The following is an 18,711-nucleotide window of genomic DNA, read 5'->3' on the forward strand; positions in this document are numbered from 1 at the left end:
AATACCAACCTTTTCTTCCACTTTATAAGATATAAAATCGTTTTTATCTAGACTGAGAGACTGGCAACTGTGTTCACTTGTGGATGCGTTTGCATGAGATATGTATAGGTTCGAATCCATGATTCGTAGTTAGAAAATTACATACATAAAACTCACAAAAAAAGAAAACGGGCCGCAGATTCCTTTTGGATAAATTACTCTATTCACACAATATTATTGTTAAAGGCAATTTGCATATTATATCCTATATTGTAATGAAGATAATCAAATCTAATCAACTCATTTAGTGCAATCACAGAGGAAATGTATCTAATATGATAAATTACTGCCCTTAGGAATCACTCAAATACAGTGTCAAAGTATTTTTGCGAGCGTTTCACATTCTATAAACTAGCATGTTTCTAAATGGTATCGAAAAATTCCTTAGGCTAGTTCTGTTCATTGCCAATAACATTTTGGGACGGGTAATGAACTGATACTTAACTATAAACATATGTTTGATCTGCAAACATGGAACGCGATATTTGTAGAATTTTCCGATTTTGAATGATCAAGTTGGAATGTACATAGAATAACTCTTGTATAGTGCTCTTATCATAAGTGTTCACAAAAACAATGGATACTCTTGTAAAATTTACACAAGAAACAACATTCCATGGGATTCGTTATTTAACTCCCTCCAACTCCAACTTCCGAAGGTAAGTGATCAGAACATTTGTATTTTATTAAACACTTTAGATTATTATATTATAAGCAATGAAGTTATATTAAGATTGAAAAAATAGTAAAACAAAGGCTTTTTTTATATTTATAAAATTGTTAAGAAATAAAGCATATATTCTTGTCACACTGCAATTGAAATTAAAAAGTCACTCTACCAGTAATACATATACATTTATATACACGTATTCATACAAAAATATTCCAGGTAAATGTACCGCTGATGTATATTTGATTTATTGATAACCTGTGAAAGAAATCAGCACCTTTATTTCCGATCATTCATTATAAATCTGATCATATCCACAGGATTAATTTGATATACATCTACATGAATTTATTGTTCCGAGCTCGCCATAATAATGTGATAGCAATAATCAAATCTTGATATTTGTATTTTTATGAACTATATTGCCCAAAAGCTATTATATCAATGAGTTTCTGACATCAATGGAAATGTTTAGATCGTCAAATAATTTTTTTGGAAAATTCTTTATTTCTGGAGAGAAAAAAACACAAAACAAAACCAATATATCATTTGCATTGTGTACGTTATAGGATACACAAACTTACTTTATTTTTTAATCACAGTGACCCAAATAAAGGTAATTTGCATTGTATAATACAAAAAATGATATTTCACGTGTGACAATATTGGTACATACACAGTTTAATAGTTCTTCACCAAACAGAAAACACCCCCGTGTTTTACATTAAATAGACGGAGTTTAGCTACGCTAAAAAAGATAAAAAAAAGGGTTTACAAAATTTTATAAATAAAAAAAATTAAAAATTAAACAAAGAGGTAGCTGTTTTCAGTTTAACTAAAGATTTTGTATATTTAAAGAATGATCGAACTGTTTGCCTCACACCAAAGTTAAAAAAAACAGAGTGAATATAAGCACGCACTTTCTGTATGAAAATATAGCAAAAATTGACAGACTATGGCGTTCAATTCACGATAAGTACACAGTTTCATTTTGTTTATAGAATATATTTAGAAACATAAATCTTGTCATGGAATGGCTAATAATATTATTTTTAATTGTTATATAGGTTTTAAGGACAGTTCTCCATAAAGTATCAAACTCTCTGAATCCCCTTCTCTCTCCTGATATTTATTAACAATGGAAGTTCTTTAAGTATTCTGTTTTTTTTCCTATTTCACTCGCATGTTTAAAGAAGGAGCTTTTTTATCATAGTGATATCCTTGATTCAAGAGAAACATTCATTTTTTTTTAGATCAACCAAAAACATTGTAGTTTTGAATTTCTCTAAATTGTATGTGGTCTTCAAAACTTATGTTGCCGTCCACATATGTGCAAAAATTTTAGTAAAGGCAATTTTAAACGTAGAGTAAAATATCAACTTTCACATTTTTGGGAAACATTTCCCCATATTAAAAATAACCGAAAAGAAATATTCAACGTTTTAATGAAATTGGCAAAGATTTAGCGAGTTAAAATTAATTCCAACCAAACAGTTGGTAATTGTTATTGCTTTTTTTTTAAGCAGCGAAAAATAAAAATTTTTACTTTAATAGAAAATTGATTGGTTAAAAACAGTTCATGAAAAAATATTAACCCGGTTGTCGTGATAAATGTCATTCCATTTCATGATTTTACAATGAAAATACATTACTATAAACAAGTAATTGTTATGGTGCAATATGTGTTATTCTATTTAATTCAAGCGTTTGAGAGCCTGTCATTTACGTTTATTTTGGTGAATAATTTCTACTGTTTATTGCCTACCCAATTTTCATTTGACATAAAGCGCGAAAATATCGGTGAACAAAATCTGAATAAATATATTATAATGGCGACTCCACTGAGTTGTTTTGACATAATGAGACTGAAGATATTTTTTCCAGATAAATGTACCATTTGATGTATGTTTAGCGCACTATTCCAGAATAATTATTCAAATTGTAAAAAAATAACCCAAATCGAAAAGCGTTTAAACGCTTTTCACTCAAATCGGGCTAAGAAAAGCATAAAAATACGATTTTCAATTTATTTCAAAGTATATTTCTTATTTATATCTTCATATACAAATGTATTTCTGTTTAAAGTGCCCCAGCTCATTTATGTTAGAAATTCAAAGATTATGTTGTTAAGCTTTTAAACCTCAGTGGAGTCCCTTTAATTCAATCATTCAAAGCACATATTAGTCAAGACGAACATATTCCAATTGCTTTTCATGTTATCCATTTAAACCATAGTCCATTAATTATCAATACAATTCCTCTTTAACTGCTTTAAATTAAAAAAGTGGCTTAAACCATCAGCAGCATTTAATTACTAAATAATTTTATATAGAATCCGACTGTGTTGAAAGCAGGAAAAGTGAATACATTAATTACTTTGTTACATTTTCCTTTAAAATCATAGATGCTAGAAAAAACTTGCAGATCATTTATGTAAACAGTCGCCACAAGGGAATCTTGTCTACAAATTATATGACTCTGAATTATGTAACAGTGTCAGCCCCAAAGACATATAATCTTATATAGAACAAATTTGACATAAATAGATCGTATAATTAGCACTTAAATATGCTCAACCTATCAATATGGCGATGGGTATTGAGTTTTACTAATATATTCAAAATTTGTACAACTGTTATCTTGACATTTTTCAATGATAATATCCTATGCTTCATAACCACTGTAACATGATTTTGTTCAGATTATGAAAGAACAGTAAAGTAATCATCAAATTTTGAGTTTGATAAATTAAACACAGTAAAAAAAGATTAATGGAGGGTACCCCCTGGTGTTAAAATGCACGCTCCCGTTGAGCCAAAAATTTTAAAAATTTAAAATTTTGGAAAAAAATTATTATTTAAAAAAAGTAAAAAAAAATCAAAAATCAATTAATTATTTACATGTTATGTGCTAATAATGACTGATTTTGCAGTATCAATCACTATAATTTTACTGCGTTACTAACGCAATAAGAGGTATCTTTGTATAATATTGGCATCCTTTTGGAAATTTACGTCGATTGTAAGTGCCGTTTGCAATGTGTTAATTACTTTATTTGTTCAGTTCACAATATTTTACTTCGAAATACATTTTCAATATTTTCATGAAAATTAACATTTTTTGACAGAATTTGGAGGCATGCTGCTTTAAAGATGAAAAAAGTATATGTCTTTGTCAATTGACTTGATTAACGACTACTTAAGTATAGCAATTTTATTTCAAGGAACGTTAATGGAACAATATAACGGTTTTAAGCTTGTGCGGTTCAAGACAAATCTTCAATATCTTTCATAATGTATATTTGATTCATTTGCACGTGGTAGAAATACATGTATATTTTCTGCTTGATTTTTTTGCACACACTTTTAATTGTTAACTGTACGATAGAAACTCCAATTTGATGTAAAGTTGTAACGTGTGTATAAAAATTGTTACGTTATAATGAAGATGATAAGAAAGTCGACATTATTTGTAAATTACAACAATTAAGTATAAGCGTCTTATAGTTATATAATATGTATATTTTCGAACAATCAAATACAAAATTTCTTACTGCTGCCATAATTCATAATCGGGTAATTCACATTAGTTTGTCTATCTAGTTTTTAACCCGATTTTGGTCACATTTTGGCGACCAGTCCATCCAATCGTTTCGCTGAATGACTAACTTGATTACCAATTTCCTCTTAAATGAAAATCAACTTGTCCCACATGATTTCTGTATCACAATTAGACTTCATGTTCGAGATCACACGTCATTGAGGTATTTCGCCATGCACTAGAATAGAACCAGCGACCCCTTACTGACATATCCAGTGTCTCTCCCTATTGACTTTTGTAGAAGTCTTTGATAATAAGTGCGGCTCAAACAAGTTTGTAATCGAGTGTATTTACCTAATTGAATTAAAAAGGGAAACAATCTTAGTAACGCGTTTTATGCATCATCAAGAATAAGACTTTATTCATTTGTTGCATTTGACTTAATACCTTGCCTTGTATTTTCTTTGTGCTTTATTAGTATACCAAAAAAGTCACGGATATCAAATATCCAGATTTCGCCATCTTCTTTTGTGTCCATTTCCTTTTATTAAAGCGAATGACATTTCACCAGGATTGCAGTACTGTACTTATTTTCTCCACATTTACATTTAACGTATATTTTTCGGCATTATATTTTGCAATAATATTACTGTAAATATAGCAATTACGACAAATATTTTTGAAATATTGCGATTGTTTTACTTTCGTAAATTTACATTTTTCCTTCAAGTTCTTCAGCGGCGATATCTCCGTAACTATGCATCACGTGGCTATTTTTAAAATTTTAACATTTTTTCAATGTATTTATCTTATATCTGTTATATAAGTTCGCCGACAGTTTATGTTTTACGATTTTTTGATATCATCATAAATTGCACAAAATATCATGCATATTAAATGTGTTAATGCGAGAAAGTTTCAGTGTAACTTCAGGGTAAGATACAAAACTATACGACGGCGACGTTAGGTCAACTTTCAATGCAATAAATGGATTTATCTCAATTCGAATAATATAAAAAATTGTTTATCCAAGATTGTGCCTTTGATTTTTTACAAGAACAATTCACCACAAATATGCATATTGACTCAAACGCGATTCTTTTTAGCTGTACTGTTAAACGTCATTATAAGTTGTTCATCAACAATATCGGTTAAAGCAGTTGTTTACCTTTATATTATGTAGATCTATTGGAATCATACGACCAAAATACTGTGCAATGTTTAACAATAGCTAAATGCACATCACATCAGCTGCTGTGAATATACAAATAAGGATATCCATTGTTAGTCCACAAGGCCACAACAATTTCCAATGTGTGTTTTGTGGTGTGTTTGGTGGTGTATAATTTCAATTTATAGACTCACTTGTATCGATATAGATATAATATTATATTAGTTGATATTGCTATAACTACGGACATTCGTTTATTTTTTTTTTATTTATTTATAAATTATTCATGAATTTCAGGTAAGTTTCTGTAACATGCATCATATGGTTAAATGATTTGTTTTCTAATCGATGGTTGGATAATAGCACAATTTTTAATGTAATGTAAAAACAACAACAGCAGTAATGAATCCTCTGCTGTCGTCCTTTTTTGCTTTGTGCCTGCAGTATCTATGTAATTATGTGTGTATTTGGATAAAGTATATCATGATCTACTACTATAAATGGCAATAACGGTAAACTCATATTATAAAAATATTTTGTAATTGATGGCATTTGCTAAATCCTTTGAAGGGAATTCTAATTGAGCTCTTATTTTTGTTAAAATATTACCAATAACATATAGTAACATCATAGTCCACGAAGATTGGACATACTCTCTGTTTTCAACAGATAATTTTGATTGATTACATTTTATAATTGATTAACACTTTAAATATCTCCAGTTTTTATTTGTTTTTAGCAATAACGAACAGACAATAAAAGCGATTAGCAACTTATTGATCAAATAATGAGTTAAATGCATTATATGCACTTTTAATGCTTCACTTTAAACAACACATAATGAAGTTAAAATGATTTTGTAATAACTCAAATATGTTCTGCTGCAGATGAGCGTAAAATTTGTTTACACTTATATCAATACACTGATTACTTGATACTTGCTTTGAACGAATATGTTTCACATCATTAGTTCTATAGAAAGATAAAGTTGCGGGGATAGATAATCTTTTAAACGAATATTTTATAGAAGCAAGTGATATTTTGTCTGGACATATAACAGAGCTATTTAACAATATTTTAGAATCTGGTATTTTCCCCGAAATCTGGACAAGAGGTTGTATAATACCATTACATAAAAAAGGAAATAAAGAAAATGTACAAAATTACAGAGGAATAACTTTATTAAGCCATCTTGGTAAATTGTTTACTAGTATTTTAAATCAAAGTATAACTAAATGGTGTGATGAAAATAATATTATCTCTGATGCGCAGTTTGGTTTTTAAAAAGGTAGTTCGACTACAGAAGCTGTTTTTATATTGCATTCTTATAATTGAAAAATATTTGAACCAGAATAAAAGATTGTATTGTGCTTTTATTGATTTAAAACGCTGTTTTGATTCTATATACAGGAATGCACTTTGATTTAAGATGTATAATGCTGGTTTGAAAGGTAAATTATTAAGAATAATAAGAAGTATGTATAGCTCTTTTTTGTGATATTTCGATTGGATTACGTCAAGGGGAGATAATTTCCCCAGTTATGTTTTCCTTGTTTATTGAAGATCTAGAACTTTATTTGCAAAATAACTTAAATTCTGGTATAGATCTTCAAGACATTTGCCTAATTTTACTTTTGTTTGCTGATGATATGGTATTAATTGATGAAAATCCTCTAGATCTTCAAAATTCATTAAATAAGCTTGAATACTGCAATAAATTGGGATTAGAAGTTAATGTAAACAAAACCAAAATCGTAGTTTTTCGTAAGAGAGGTGATTTTAGAGCAGGAGAAAACTAGTTATTTGGTCAAAATAATATAGAAATTGTAAATGATTTTAATTATCTAGGTGTTACATTGAATTATACAGGAAATTTTAACTTAAATACTCAAACTTTATATGGTAAAAGTTTAAAAGCCCTAAATAATTTAGTGGCAAATTTGAAAAAATATGAAACAAAACCAAAAATAGCCCTAAAGTTGTTCGACTCTTTTATTGGTTCTATTTTAATGTATGCAAGTGAAGTATGGGGTTTTCACAAATCAAAAAAGTGAGAAAATATTCATTTGAAATTTTGTAAAACTATTCTTGGTGTTAGAAAATCTACTAGTAACGTAGCTGTGTATGGTGAACTTGGAAGCTATCCGTTGTATATAAACAGATATGTTCGAATTGTAAAATTTTGGTTTAAGGTAATAAGTTCAAGTAATATTATTATAACTACAATTGTTAATTCATGTATGTCTGATATAAATATAGGGTATACTAACTGGTTTGCAAATGTACGAAGTCTTTTAGAAAAATACGTTTTTTTATGTATGGTTAAACCCTTTAAGCGTTAATCAAACTTGTTTTATTGCCGTTTTTAAACAGAGATTAATAGATGAATATTTACAAGAATGGAGAGCTAGTATTAATTGTAATGATGTATTATTTTTATATAAATCTGTAAAGGACAGTTTTGAAATGTCACCTTATTTAGAAAATATTGTATCAAGAAAACTGAGAATAGCTTTGACAAAACTGCGTATTTCAGCTAATAATCTTAGAATACAGACAGGTAGATATTCACGTGAAAGAGTAGAGCGAAATTTAAGATATTGTTTAATTTGCAATACAAATGAAATTGAGGACGAGTTCCATTTTGTGTTTAAGTGTCCTGCATATGAAAATTTAAGAAATATATATATTAAGAATTATTATAGAAATAGACCAAGTATGTTTAAGTTTACTCAATTATTAAAAAGTGATAAAAATAAAGAAACAATTATGCTTTGTCAATATATTAATGAAGCTTTCAAATTACGATATCAGATTATTAATGCTTAGATATGTATTTCAACCTACTTTTATGTATACCTAACAGGTCCAAACTAATGAAAAGTTTTATTGTGTATACTACTGTGTATGTAATAGCCATTATGCTTTAATATTTGTGTCATCTCTATTTTGTTTCGTCCATCCAATATAATTATTATGTTTACTTTCATGTCATTGTATTTTTCATGTCATTATATATGTATGCTTGTATATATGTTAATCACGAGAAACTTGTAGTTTAAGTGAAATGAACGTTCTTCTTCTTTTTCTAATTCTGCTTGCTTGTTTTCAATGCATTTTTAATGTGAATTTTTAAACCGTAATATAAAACCATAACAATCATTTTAACGTTTGTGACTAAGTCTCAGCAGTGGCTTGATTTTTTTGATAACTTTTAATTTATCAAAAATAATGAGAAAAAAATCCCTTTTCAATAAATTAAATATATTTTCTGTTTATTTGATGTATTCGCATAATCATACATTTAACTTTGTCACTCATACACCAACTGATTGATTTTTGGATTAGGCGTTTAAGCATACGTAACGTGAGTCCCGTCTGATCTCTATGACACTGGATATTATATTGCTGAGCTTATCATTAATTTTATAAGAAAATATTTGTGTTAAGATTGAAAAAAGTCATTTTAAAAGTAAAGAAGTTATTCTTAAGACTCAAAATGTTTGAATTTTGACCTTCAAGGGTGTCCTTTAGTCTACATATTGGCAGCATGGATTATCTGCCTTTTTGATGTGAAAATATGTGACAAGTGTAAAGAAAATGCCTCAGGGACATATGATTTATAGCACTGAAACGAAATTGTCTGGAATTTGTCCATTGACCTTCAAAGGTAATAATGACTTAGAGACTTGTTTGTTTGTTTCATTTTACGCCTTATCCCAACAGTATTTCAGTCATATAGACGAGTAGTGTTCAAACCATCGTTCCTCGAGAGTTATACTAATACTAGAATACCTTCCTCCGTGCTAAACTACCAAAGCATCTGCCGGGGATCGAACCCACGCCAGACAGGTAACTGGATTAGAAGTCATCGACTCTAACTCCTCGACCACGAAGGCGTTCAGACGACACAGTTGCAGCATAGCATAGCCTTGTTGAGGTGAACTCTTTAGATAAGTTTGAAGAAAAACCTTCAAGGGGTTTAGGATTTAAAGAACATTGATATTGCCCCTTTCACCTTCGAAGGTGATCTTGACTTTCAGCCAGTCAGTCATTGGTTTTACACATTGCCTTGATGAGGTGAACATTTAAGCAAAGTTTGAAAAACTATTTCAAGGGCAGAGGATTTATAAAGCGGGCATGTTGGAGACGGACAGACGGACCGACAGACAGTCTGGTCGGCGCGACAAAGAAAATCCACATTATGTGATGTGATGGGATATCAAACCTCAATATTTCTGTATCCCTCAAAATGAACACAATTACATATTTATCTGTATTTTAAAAATACATGATCAATACAAGGGTAGAGGATTTATAAAGCAGGCATGATGGAGACGGACGGACCGACAGAATGTCTGGTCGACGCGACAAAGAGAAAAACCTCAATATTACAATATCCCTTCAAATGAACAGAATTCCATATCTATCTGTTTTTTTAAAAAAATACATGTTTAATACAATTGAATATTTTGATAAACCTATTCAATTTAATTTCTTTTTAATATTCCGGCTTATTATAAACATAAAATAGTTGCTTGAACAGAAAGTAGGTCACAGGCATCCTCTAATACTCACTCTCTCAATTCTTTAAGCCGTCGACATATTACACTACGTGACGAAAATGTAATTAGCCAAATATATATATTGAAGATTGCACGACAACACGAGTCTTTCTTTTTTATCAGATAAATTCTAAACCTTGCACGCTTACTTGTTATCCCTTCATATTTAGCTTCATTAAATAATTCTACGGCGGCCTAATTGAAAAAGATTGAACTACGATCATCGATTGCGGGTACTTGAAGAGATAAAATCAAAACCAACAGGAATTACTAAATCCAGTTTTAAATTCATTTTTGTCTTATTGAGTCGAAAATATTAGTTTTATTTCAAAATAATTGTATAAAAAATTCATTGACAGTAAACTTAAAATGTTTTAATCACCTTATGATTGATTCTAGAAAGAGTTATAGTATAATATGTCTCTGTCATACACATGAATACTGTCCGTAAACAGAACATAATCTTCCGGAACATTTTGGAAGTGTTCTTTTTAAAATCAAAATAAAAGTGTTTGCAGCAAAAAAAGTGTTTTAACTAAATTATGCATTACCATTCCATAAAAAACTGTTAACGTATATGTTAACGTATATACTTATAAACTTATGTTATGCATGACTTGAGAGCTACTCACAACATCTATATATATCGTTTCATGGTTTGCTGTTATGTCTGATACCAAAATACATTAATTTAATTATTTCTTGCATTACATACCTTTAGAACTTTAGTTCATGATAATGACATGCATAATGAAGAATAATAATCTCAGATAAAAAAGTAAGACCTCACACTCCAATTTTTTGGCAATATTGACTTGAGGAATATTCAATGACCTCTTGTCGATAAAATTTAATCGGATTCCAAAGCAAACCGTACGGGTTGTTTTAATATATGTTACAACAGTATATGTAAATCTTAAAATTACTAGCAACATTCTTGACTTACTAGGCTCAGTGACAAGGTGTAACACTTTCAGGTTCAAATGAAGGTAACCGTTGAAGGTTCGGATCAAATGAAAAATAGTTTTTTATTGTTTTTCTTTAAATAAAAGTTATATAATATTTATTGCAAAATTTGATCACTATGCTTTTATGCATGCGAATCACTCATTGTATGACTTATGGGAAGATAAAACACCGTTAAACTTCAAACGCATGAATTAGCTACTATCAACTCGTAATGCATATAAATTAAAGAAATAAATAAAAAACAGTTTATGAAATCTACAAAAAACGTTTGTCGAATATTAAATCCTGCAATAACTTGGTTTTAACCAATATGTTACAGGGCCGTAATAACTGAAATGATCGACAACTTCTCTATCTTTAAAACCCTATGCGTACTATGCGTAAATCGTAATAAATTACGGAACGAACCCCCCTCCCAAGAAAGTTAATGAGTCTCAGGTAATATTGCGAAACTATATGTAATTTATTTAGAAAAAAAACAATCACTTCACTGATTCTGTTCATCTAGTATTTGAAAGTGTCAGACATAACGAAGGGTAAAATCGGAAAATGCCGTTCATGTGTTTTTAAAATTAAAGTTATTTTATTTAGTTTTATTATTCAAATTATATTTGTATCTTTCTTAATATTAATATTAAAATATCCTAAACAAAATAGTGCCTCAAGAATTGTTTTGAAGAATAAACATTTTTTTTACAGTGAACATATGATAGGAAGGATATGATTATTGCAAATTAAGATAATAGTACAGCATCTTAAAGAAAACCTTGTTATTTTAACGAATTATATTTGTTTTTAATTTAATTTGAATTTAATTCATATCATTATTTTGGTAGGAAACTAGATTAGCAAAATCAATGTTATTATTATTCCATTCTAAGAGTATTTCAAGCACAACTTGTAATCGAATAATCTCAGCCTTGAGGTATTGTTAAGAGAGCAACATGCTATGCTATTTAATTTTATAACCTCAGCCAATGGCGTATCCTAAGCTAGAAAAAAACGAAATCTCTAAAGAACGCCCCTATATATAAATGGCAAAACTGACTGTTGCGGGCGCTGGTTGATTGGGCATATAAGCCGTATTTAGCCATAGAACAGTACATAATACTTGAAATTATTTAAAAACAGTTAAAAAAGAAGCAAAATCAAACAAACACTTCTTTAAATCAAGTAAACAAACTTGCTTAGTGTAAGAAAAAATAAAAATACAGATTCTGTTTAGTGTAGCAGGTCATGAAAATATCATTTACATGAACTGTTCATATAATGAAAATTCTTCCATTTCTATCGCCTGTAAGTATAATCCATCTCACACAAAGTCACAGTTGAAAAAGATGTAAACAAAAGATATGAATAAAAGATATGGATAAAAAATATGAACAAATTGACAATTAATATTTTGATAACTGAATAACACCAGATGATTGTTTGTTTGGTTTAACGGCGCACTAGCACTGTTTAGGTCATACATACGGCGCAGAAGAAGAAGAAGAAAAAATCTAAATTACAAATGACACGTTGAAATTCTTTCTCTAACCAATTTTAATCAAACACCAAAGTTGTTTTATTTTTTATCTTGAACGAGAGACACGCCTTCGAGTTCGGTTGCAAAACCTAACGGCACTGTTTTAATTTCAGAAACCGTAGCTTGCCCAATATAGGACCATACCCCTCATTTCTAGAAAAAGCAATAAAACAATTTGTATTTCATACTTTATAATGTATTAAGATAACCTAACGAACACGTTCAGTGCAATCACAGAGGAACTTTTAACTTATACGATAAATCACTACCCCAAGGAATAACTCACATACCGTTTCAAAGTATTTACGTGCTTCAAATATCATAAAATGGTAAATTGCTAAATAGTGGCGGCATGGAACATTATCAAATGATAGTTTGAACGGTAAATGAACTATAAACATTAGCTTAATTTGAACTGCAAAGATAAAAAGCGATTTTTTTTTCAGAATTATTGAATAGTTATAACACAGCTCGTGTTTATCAACACAAGCAAAATTTTATTGAACTGTCCAGAAGGATAAACGTAGAACGTGTGCTCGTATTCAGGACATACCTAGTGTTAAAAAAACAATGGATTCTTTTATGAAATTTACACAAGAAACAACATTTCACGGCGTCCGTTACATCACCACCTCAACTTCCTATTTTCGAAGGTAAGTGATCAGATCATTACATATAAGTACTATTTAACTTACTTTTTACTAGAAGTATATACACTCCCACAATTCCAATCTCCCATAATATGAGTGCATATTATCATGTCAAAGGATTTCACCTTGATATAAAAATCAGTACTGTTTTTTCATGAATGTATAGCCAAAAGTAATACACAACAGCATCTTTATATAAACGATAATAACAATAGCTTCAGCGAAGTGATAAGAGCTTCAATGTTCAGTTAGCTAATCGTAATTTGCTTTTTGGAAGAAATCGTTTGAAATATATATCAATTGCATGCTGATATTGCATTATATGCCCGACTATAAGTATTACTTTTCATTTGTTGATAATAGTCACACATAAGATAAGATAATGTTTTTTAAAGATGACATTGACTTTTGTATAGAATGATTGAAGGAAATTTACCACCCTACCCTAACTACTTGGAATAATCTGAACAATGTTTGTAGACGGTCAAATTAAGTTACTGATATCAAATAATATAAATTATGAATATAGTTAATGGTTTGATTATCGAACATACTAAAATTCCTCCTGTCTCCTGACCTTATTAACAATTTGACATGTGTCAATATATCACTGAAAATATTTTCAGGAGATGCTATATATCATTGTTGAGCTAATAAGAAAATATATTACCCCTATACTAGACTAAACCTCTTACTCTGTTTCACACATAAAAGTGGTGTTCATTAACTCTATAGAGGCCCAAGAATTGAATTTTTGCAAAGACCAAGAGGGGCATTAATAAAAGATATGCAAAAAGACAAATCAAATTAAACATAGGTTGAGTCGCTTTTCAATTTTGTGTTCTTTTCATGATAAGAAAAATAATTCTCGCAAATTAGAGTAAGCGAATGATCTTAAAGGTTAAACGTAGGAGTATAATATTCAAGCTTTGACAGTATGGAAACCATTCTTCCCAGTATTATAAACAACTCGAAAGAGTAATATTCAACGTTTTTATGTATTGGTCACAGTTGATTTAGCGATGTTTGATTAATTCCAAACCTAACAGTTGCGTAATTGTAATGGCATTGTTGTAGACTACAAGATGACAAAATGAAACATTATACTTTAACAGAAAATTGATTGGTTTAAAACAGTTCATGAAAAAATATTAACCCGGTTGTCGTGATAAATGTCATTCCATTTCAAGATTTGACAATGAAAATGCATTACTATAAAACAGTAATTGTTTTTATACAATATGTATGAGAGCCTGTCATTTACGTTTATTTTGGATAAATAATTTCTATTGTTTATTGCCTACTCAATTTTCATTTGACAAAAGGCGCGAAAAGATCGGTGAACAAAACCTGAACAAATTTATTATTATGGCGACTCCACTGAGGTTTTTTGACATGATGAGATTGAGGATAATTTTTCCAGATAAATGTTTCATTTGATGTAGGATTAGACCGCGAAACTTTGTACAAAATTTCAAATCATTCGCGCACTTCCATTTTCCAAAATCATTATTCAAATTGTAAAAAAATGACACAAATTGAAATGCGTTTAAACGCTTGTCACTCAAACCGGGTTAAGAAAATACGATTTTCAAGTTATTCCAAAGTATATTTCTTATTTATCTTTTCATATATTTCTGTTTAAAGTGCCCCAGCTCATTTATGTATGAAATTCAAATGTTATGTTTTTAAGTTTTTAAACCTCAGTGGAGTCCCTTTAATTCAATCAATCAAAGCTCATATTAGTCAAGACGAACATATTCCAATTGCTTTTCATGTTATCCATTTAAACCATAGTCCATTAATTATCAATGCAATTTCTCTTTAACTGCTTCAAATAAAAATAGTGGCTTAAACCATCAGCACCATTTAATACTAAATGATTTTATATAGAATCTGACTGTGTTGAAAGCAGGAAAAGTAAAGACATTAATTATTTTATTACATTTTCCTTTAAAATCATAAATGCTAGGAACACTTGCGGATCATTTATGTAAACAGTCACCACAAGGGAATCATGTCTGCAAATTCTATGATTCTGACTTATGTAACAGTGTCAGCCCCACAGACATACAATCTTATATAGAACAAATTTGACATAAATAGATCGTATAATTAGCACTAAAATATGCTCAACCTATCAGTATGGCGATGGTTATTGAGTTTTACTAATATATTCAAAATTTGTGCAACTGTTATCTTGACATTCCTCAACGATAATATCCTATGCTACATAACCATTGCAACATATTCTTGTTTAGATTATGAATAACAGTAATGTAAATATATAAATTAGCACACAGTTTATAAAAGATTGAATGGCCGGGTACCCGGTGATAAAAGATAAAAAGTATATGTCTGTGTCACGACTTTTTAATTATAGCAAGTTTTTTCCGAAACAATATCCGCCATATGACAAGAAGTGATCTGAAGGAAATTTTTTAAGGTAATGTGTAAAGGGTTCTCTTAAAGTTAATTTATACAATAAAAAATGTATTACAGGCTTTTATTTCAACATAAGAAACTTTTGCGATCTTATAGAATAAAATGAAATATAGGGATATATTAGATATTTGTAAACAAACCACATTGTAGACAAATCTTCAATATCTTTCTTAATGTATATTTATTTTATTTGCACGTGGTAGAAATACATGTATGTTTTATGCTTGATTTTTGCACATACCTTTTTATTGTTAACTGTAGGATAGGAACTCCAATTTGATATTAAGTTGTAACATGTGTAGAAAAATTGTAACGTTATAATAAAGATGATAAGAAAGTCGCCATTATTTATAAATTATAACAATAATGTATAAGCGTCTTATATTTATATAATATGTATATTTTTGAACGATCAAGCACGAGATTTCTTACTGCTGTCATAATTCATAATTGGGTAATTCATATTAGTTTGCCTGTCTAGTTTTTAACCCGATTTTGATACATTTTGGTCATATTTTGGCGACCAGTCCATCCAATCGGTTTCGCTGCATGACTAACTTGATTACCAATTTCCTCTTCAATGAAAAACAACTTATCCCACATGATTTCTGTATCACAATTAGACTTCATGTTCGAAATCACACGTCACTGAGGAATTTCGCCCCATGCACTAGAATAGAACCAGCGACCCCTGACTGACATATCCAGTGTCTCTCCCTATTTACTTTTGTAGAAGTCTTTGATAATACGTGCTGCTCAAACAAGTTTTGTAATCTAGTGTATTTACCCAATTGAATTAAAAAGGGAAACAATCTTAGTAACGCGTTTTATGCATCATCAAGAATAAGACTTTATTCATTTGTTGCATTTGACTTAATACCTTGCCTTGTATTTTCTTTGTGCTTTATTAGTATACCAAAAAAGTCACGGATATCAAATATCCAGATTTCGCCATCTTCTTTTGTGTCCATTTCCTTTTATTCAAGCGAATGGCATTTCACCAGAATTGCAGTACTTATTTTCTCCACATTAACATTTAACATATGTTTTTTGGCATTATATTTTGCTGTAAATATAGCAATTACGACAAATATTTTTGAAATATTGCGATTGTTTTATTTTCGTAAATTAACATTTTTCCTTCAAGTCCTTCAGCGGCGATATCGCCGTAACTATGCATCACGTGGCTATTTTTAACATTTTCTCAATGCATTTATTTTATCTCTATTATATAAGTTCGCCGACAGTTTATATTGTTACGATTTTTTGATATCATCATGAATAGCACATAATATCATGCAAATTAAATGTGTTAATGCGAGACATTTTCAGTGTAACTTCAGGGTAAGACATAAAACTATACGATGGCGACGTTAGGTCTACTATCAATGCAATAACTGGATTTATCTCAATTCGTATAATATAAAAAAATGTTTATCCAAGATTGTGCCTTTGATTTTTTACAAGAACAATTCACCACAAATATGCATATTGACTCAAACGCCGTTCTTTTTAGCTGTACTGTTAAACGTCATTACAAGTTGTTCATCAACAATATCGGTGAAAGCAGTATTTTACCTTTATATTATGTAGATCTATTAGATTCATACGACCAAAATACTGTAATGCGATACAAAGCAATGTTTAACAACAGCTAAATGCACATCACATCAGCTGCTGTGAATATACAAATAAGGATATCCATTGTTAGTCCAAAAGGCCACAACAATTTCCAATGTGTGTTTTGTGGTGTGTTTGGTGATGTATAATTTCAATCTATAGACTCACTCGTATCGATATAGATATAAAATTATATTAGTTGATATTGCTATAACTACGGACATTCGTTTATTACTTCATTTGATTTATTTATAAATTATTCATTAATTTCAGGTAAGTTTCTGTAACATGCACCATATTTAACCATATGTTAAATAATTTATTTTGGATGGTTGGATCATTGCACAATTTTTTATGTAATGTACAAACAACAACAGCAGTAAGTCCTCTGCTGTCGTCCTTTTTTGCTTGTGCCTGCAATGTCTATGTAATTTATGTGTATTTGTATATAGTATATCATGATCTACTACCTTAAAAAGCGATAACGGTAAACTAATATTAAAAATATATTTTGTAATTGATGAAATTTACAAAAACCTTTGAAGGGAGTTCTCATTGCGCTCTTAATTTTGTTAAAATATTACCATAAATTTTGTTACATCATAGTCCACGAAGTTTGGACATACTTTCTGTTTTTTTAACAGATAATTATGATTGATTACATTTTATAATTGATTAACACTTTAAATATCTCCAGTTTTTATTTGTTTTTAGCAATAACGAACAGACAATAAAACGATTAGCAACTTATTGATAAAACAATGAGTTAAATGCATTATATGCACTTTTAATGCTTCACTTTAAACAACACATGATGAAGTCAAAAATGATTTTGTAATAACTCAAATATGTTCTGCGCCTCAGATGAGCGTACAATTTGTTTACACTTATATCAATACATTGATTACTTGATAGTTAGGGGCGTCCGTGGCCGAGTGATTAAGGTCGTTGACTTCAAACCACTTGCCCCTCACCGCTGTGGGTTCGAATCCCGACAAGGACTTTGGATTCGTTCATGTGAGGAAGCTATCCAGCTAGCTTGCGGAACGTCGGTGGTTCTACTAAGGTGCCCGTTCGTGTCTGAAATAATGCACGGAAGGGCACCTGAGGTCTTCCTCCACCAGTAAAGCTTGAACGTCGCGATATGACCTATAATGTGTCGATGTGACGTAAAACCCAAAACAAAACAAACAAATATTTGATAGTTGCTTGGGACAATTATGCTTCTTTTCATTAGGTCTAATTCTGCTTGCTTGTTTTCAAAGCATTTATTGAAGTGAATATTATGAACTGTAATATAAAACCATAATAATCATTTTAACGTTATTCACGAAGTCTCAGGGAGTGGCTTAAAAATTTTTTTATAAAATTTTAAATTTATCAAAAAATTAAAAAAATTTTTTAAAAAAAATTAAATTTTTTTTTTTGCCTTTTTTTAAGAAAAAAAATTTAAAAAGGTTTCAATTTTTAAAAAGTAAAAAGGAAATTTAAAAGGAAAAGTTCTTTTTTTAAAA

General features: G+C 29.8%; 1 protein-coding gene across 1 annotated transcript in view; it reads left to right on the plus strand.

Annotated features, from left to right (window-relative positions):
* Window positions 1-569: 569 nt before the first annotated feature.
* Window positions 570-18,711, plus strand: part of LOC132753934 (uncharacterized) — a 120,887-nt gene continuing 102,745 nt past the window's right edge. Inside the window, exon 1 of the mRNA XM_060744495.1 lies at window positions 570-698. Within this exon, the coding sequence (XP_060600478.1) occupies window positions 616-698 (83 nt within the window). The 5' untranslated portion in view covers window positions 570-615. The remainder of the gene's footprint in view (window positions 699-18,711) is intronic.

This window comes from Ruditapes philippinarum, unplaced genomic scaffold, assembly GCF_026571515.1.
Source record: "Ruditapes philippinarum isolate M1 unplaced genomic scaffold, ASM2657151v2 ctg279_1_1_1_1, whole genome shotgun sequence".
NCBI lineage: Eukaryota > Metazoa > Mollusca > Bivalvia > Venerida > Veneridae > Ruditapes > Ruditapes philippinarum.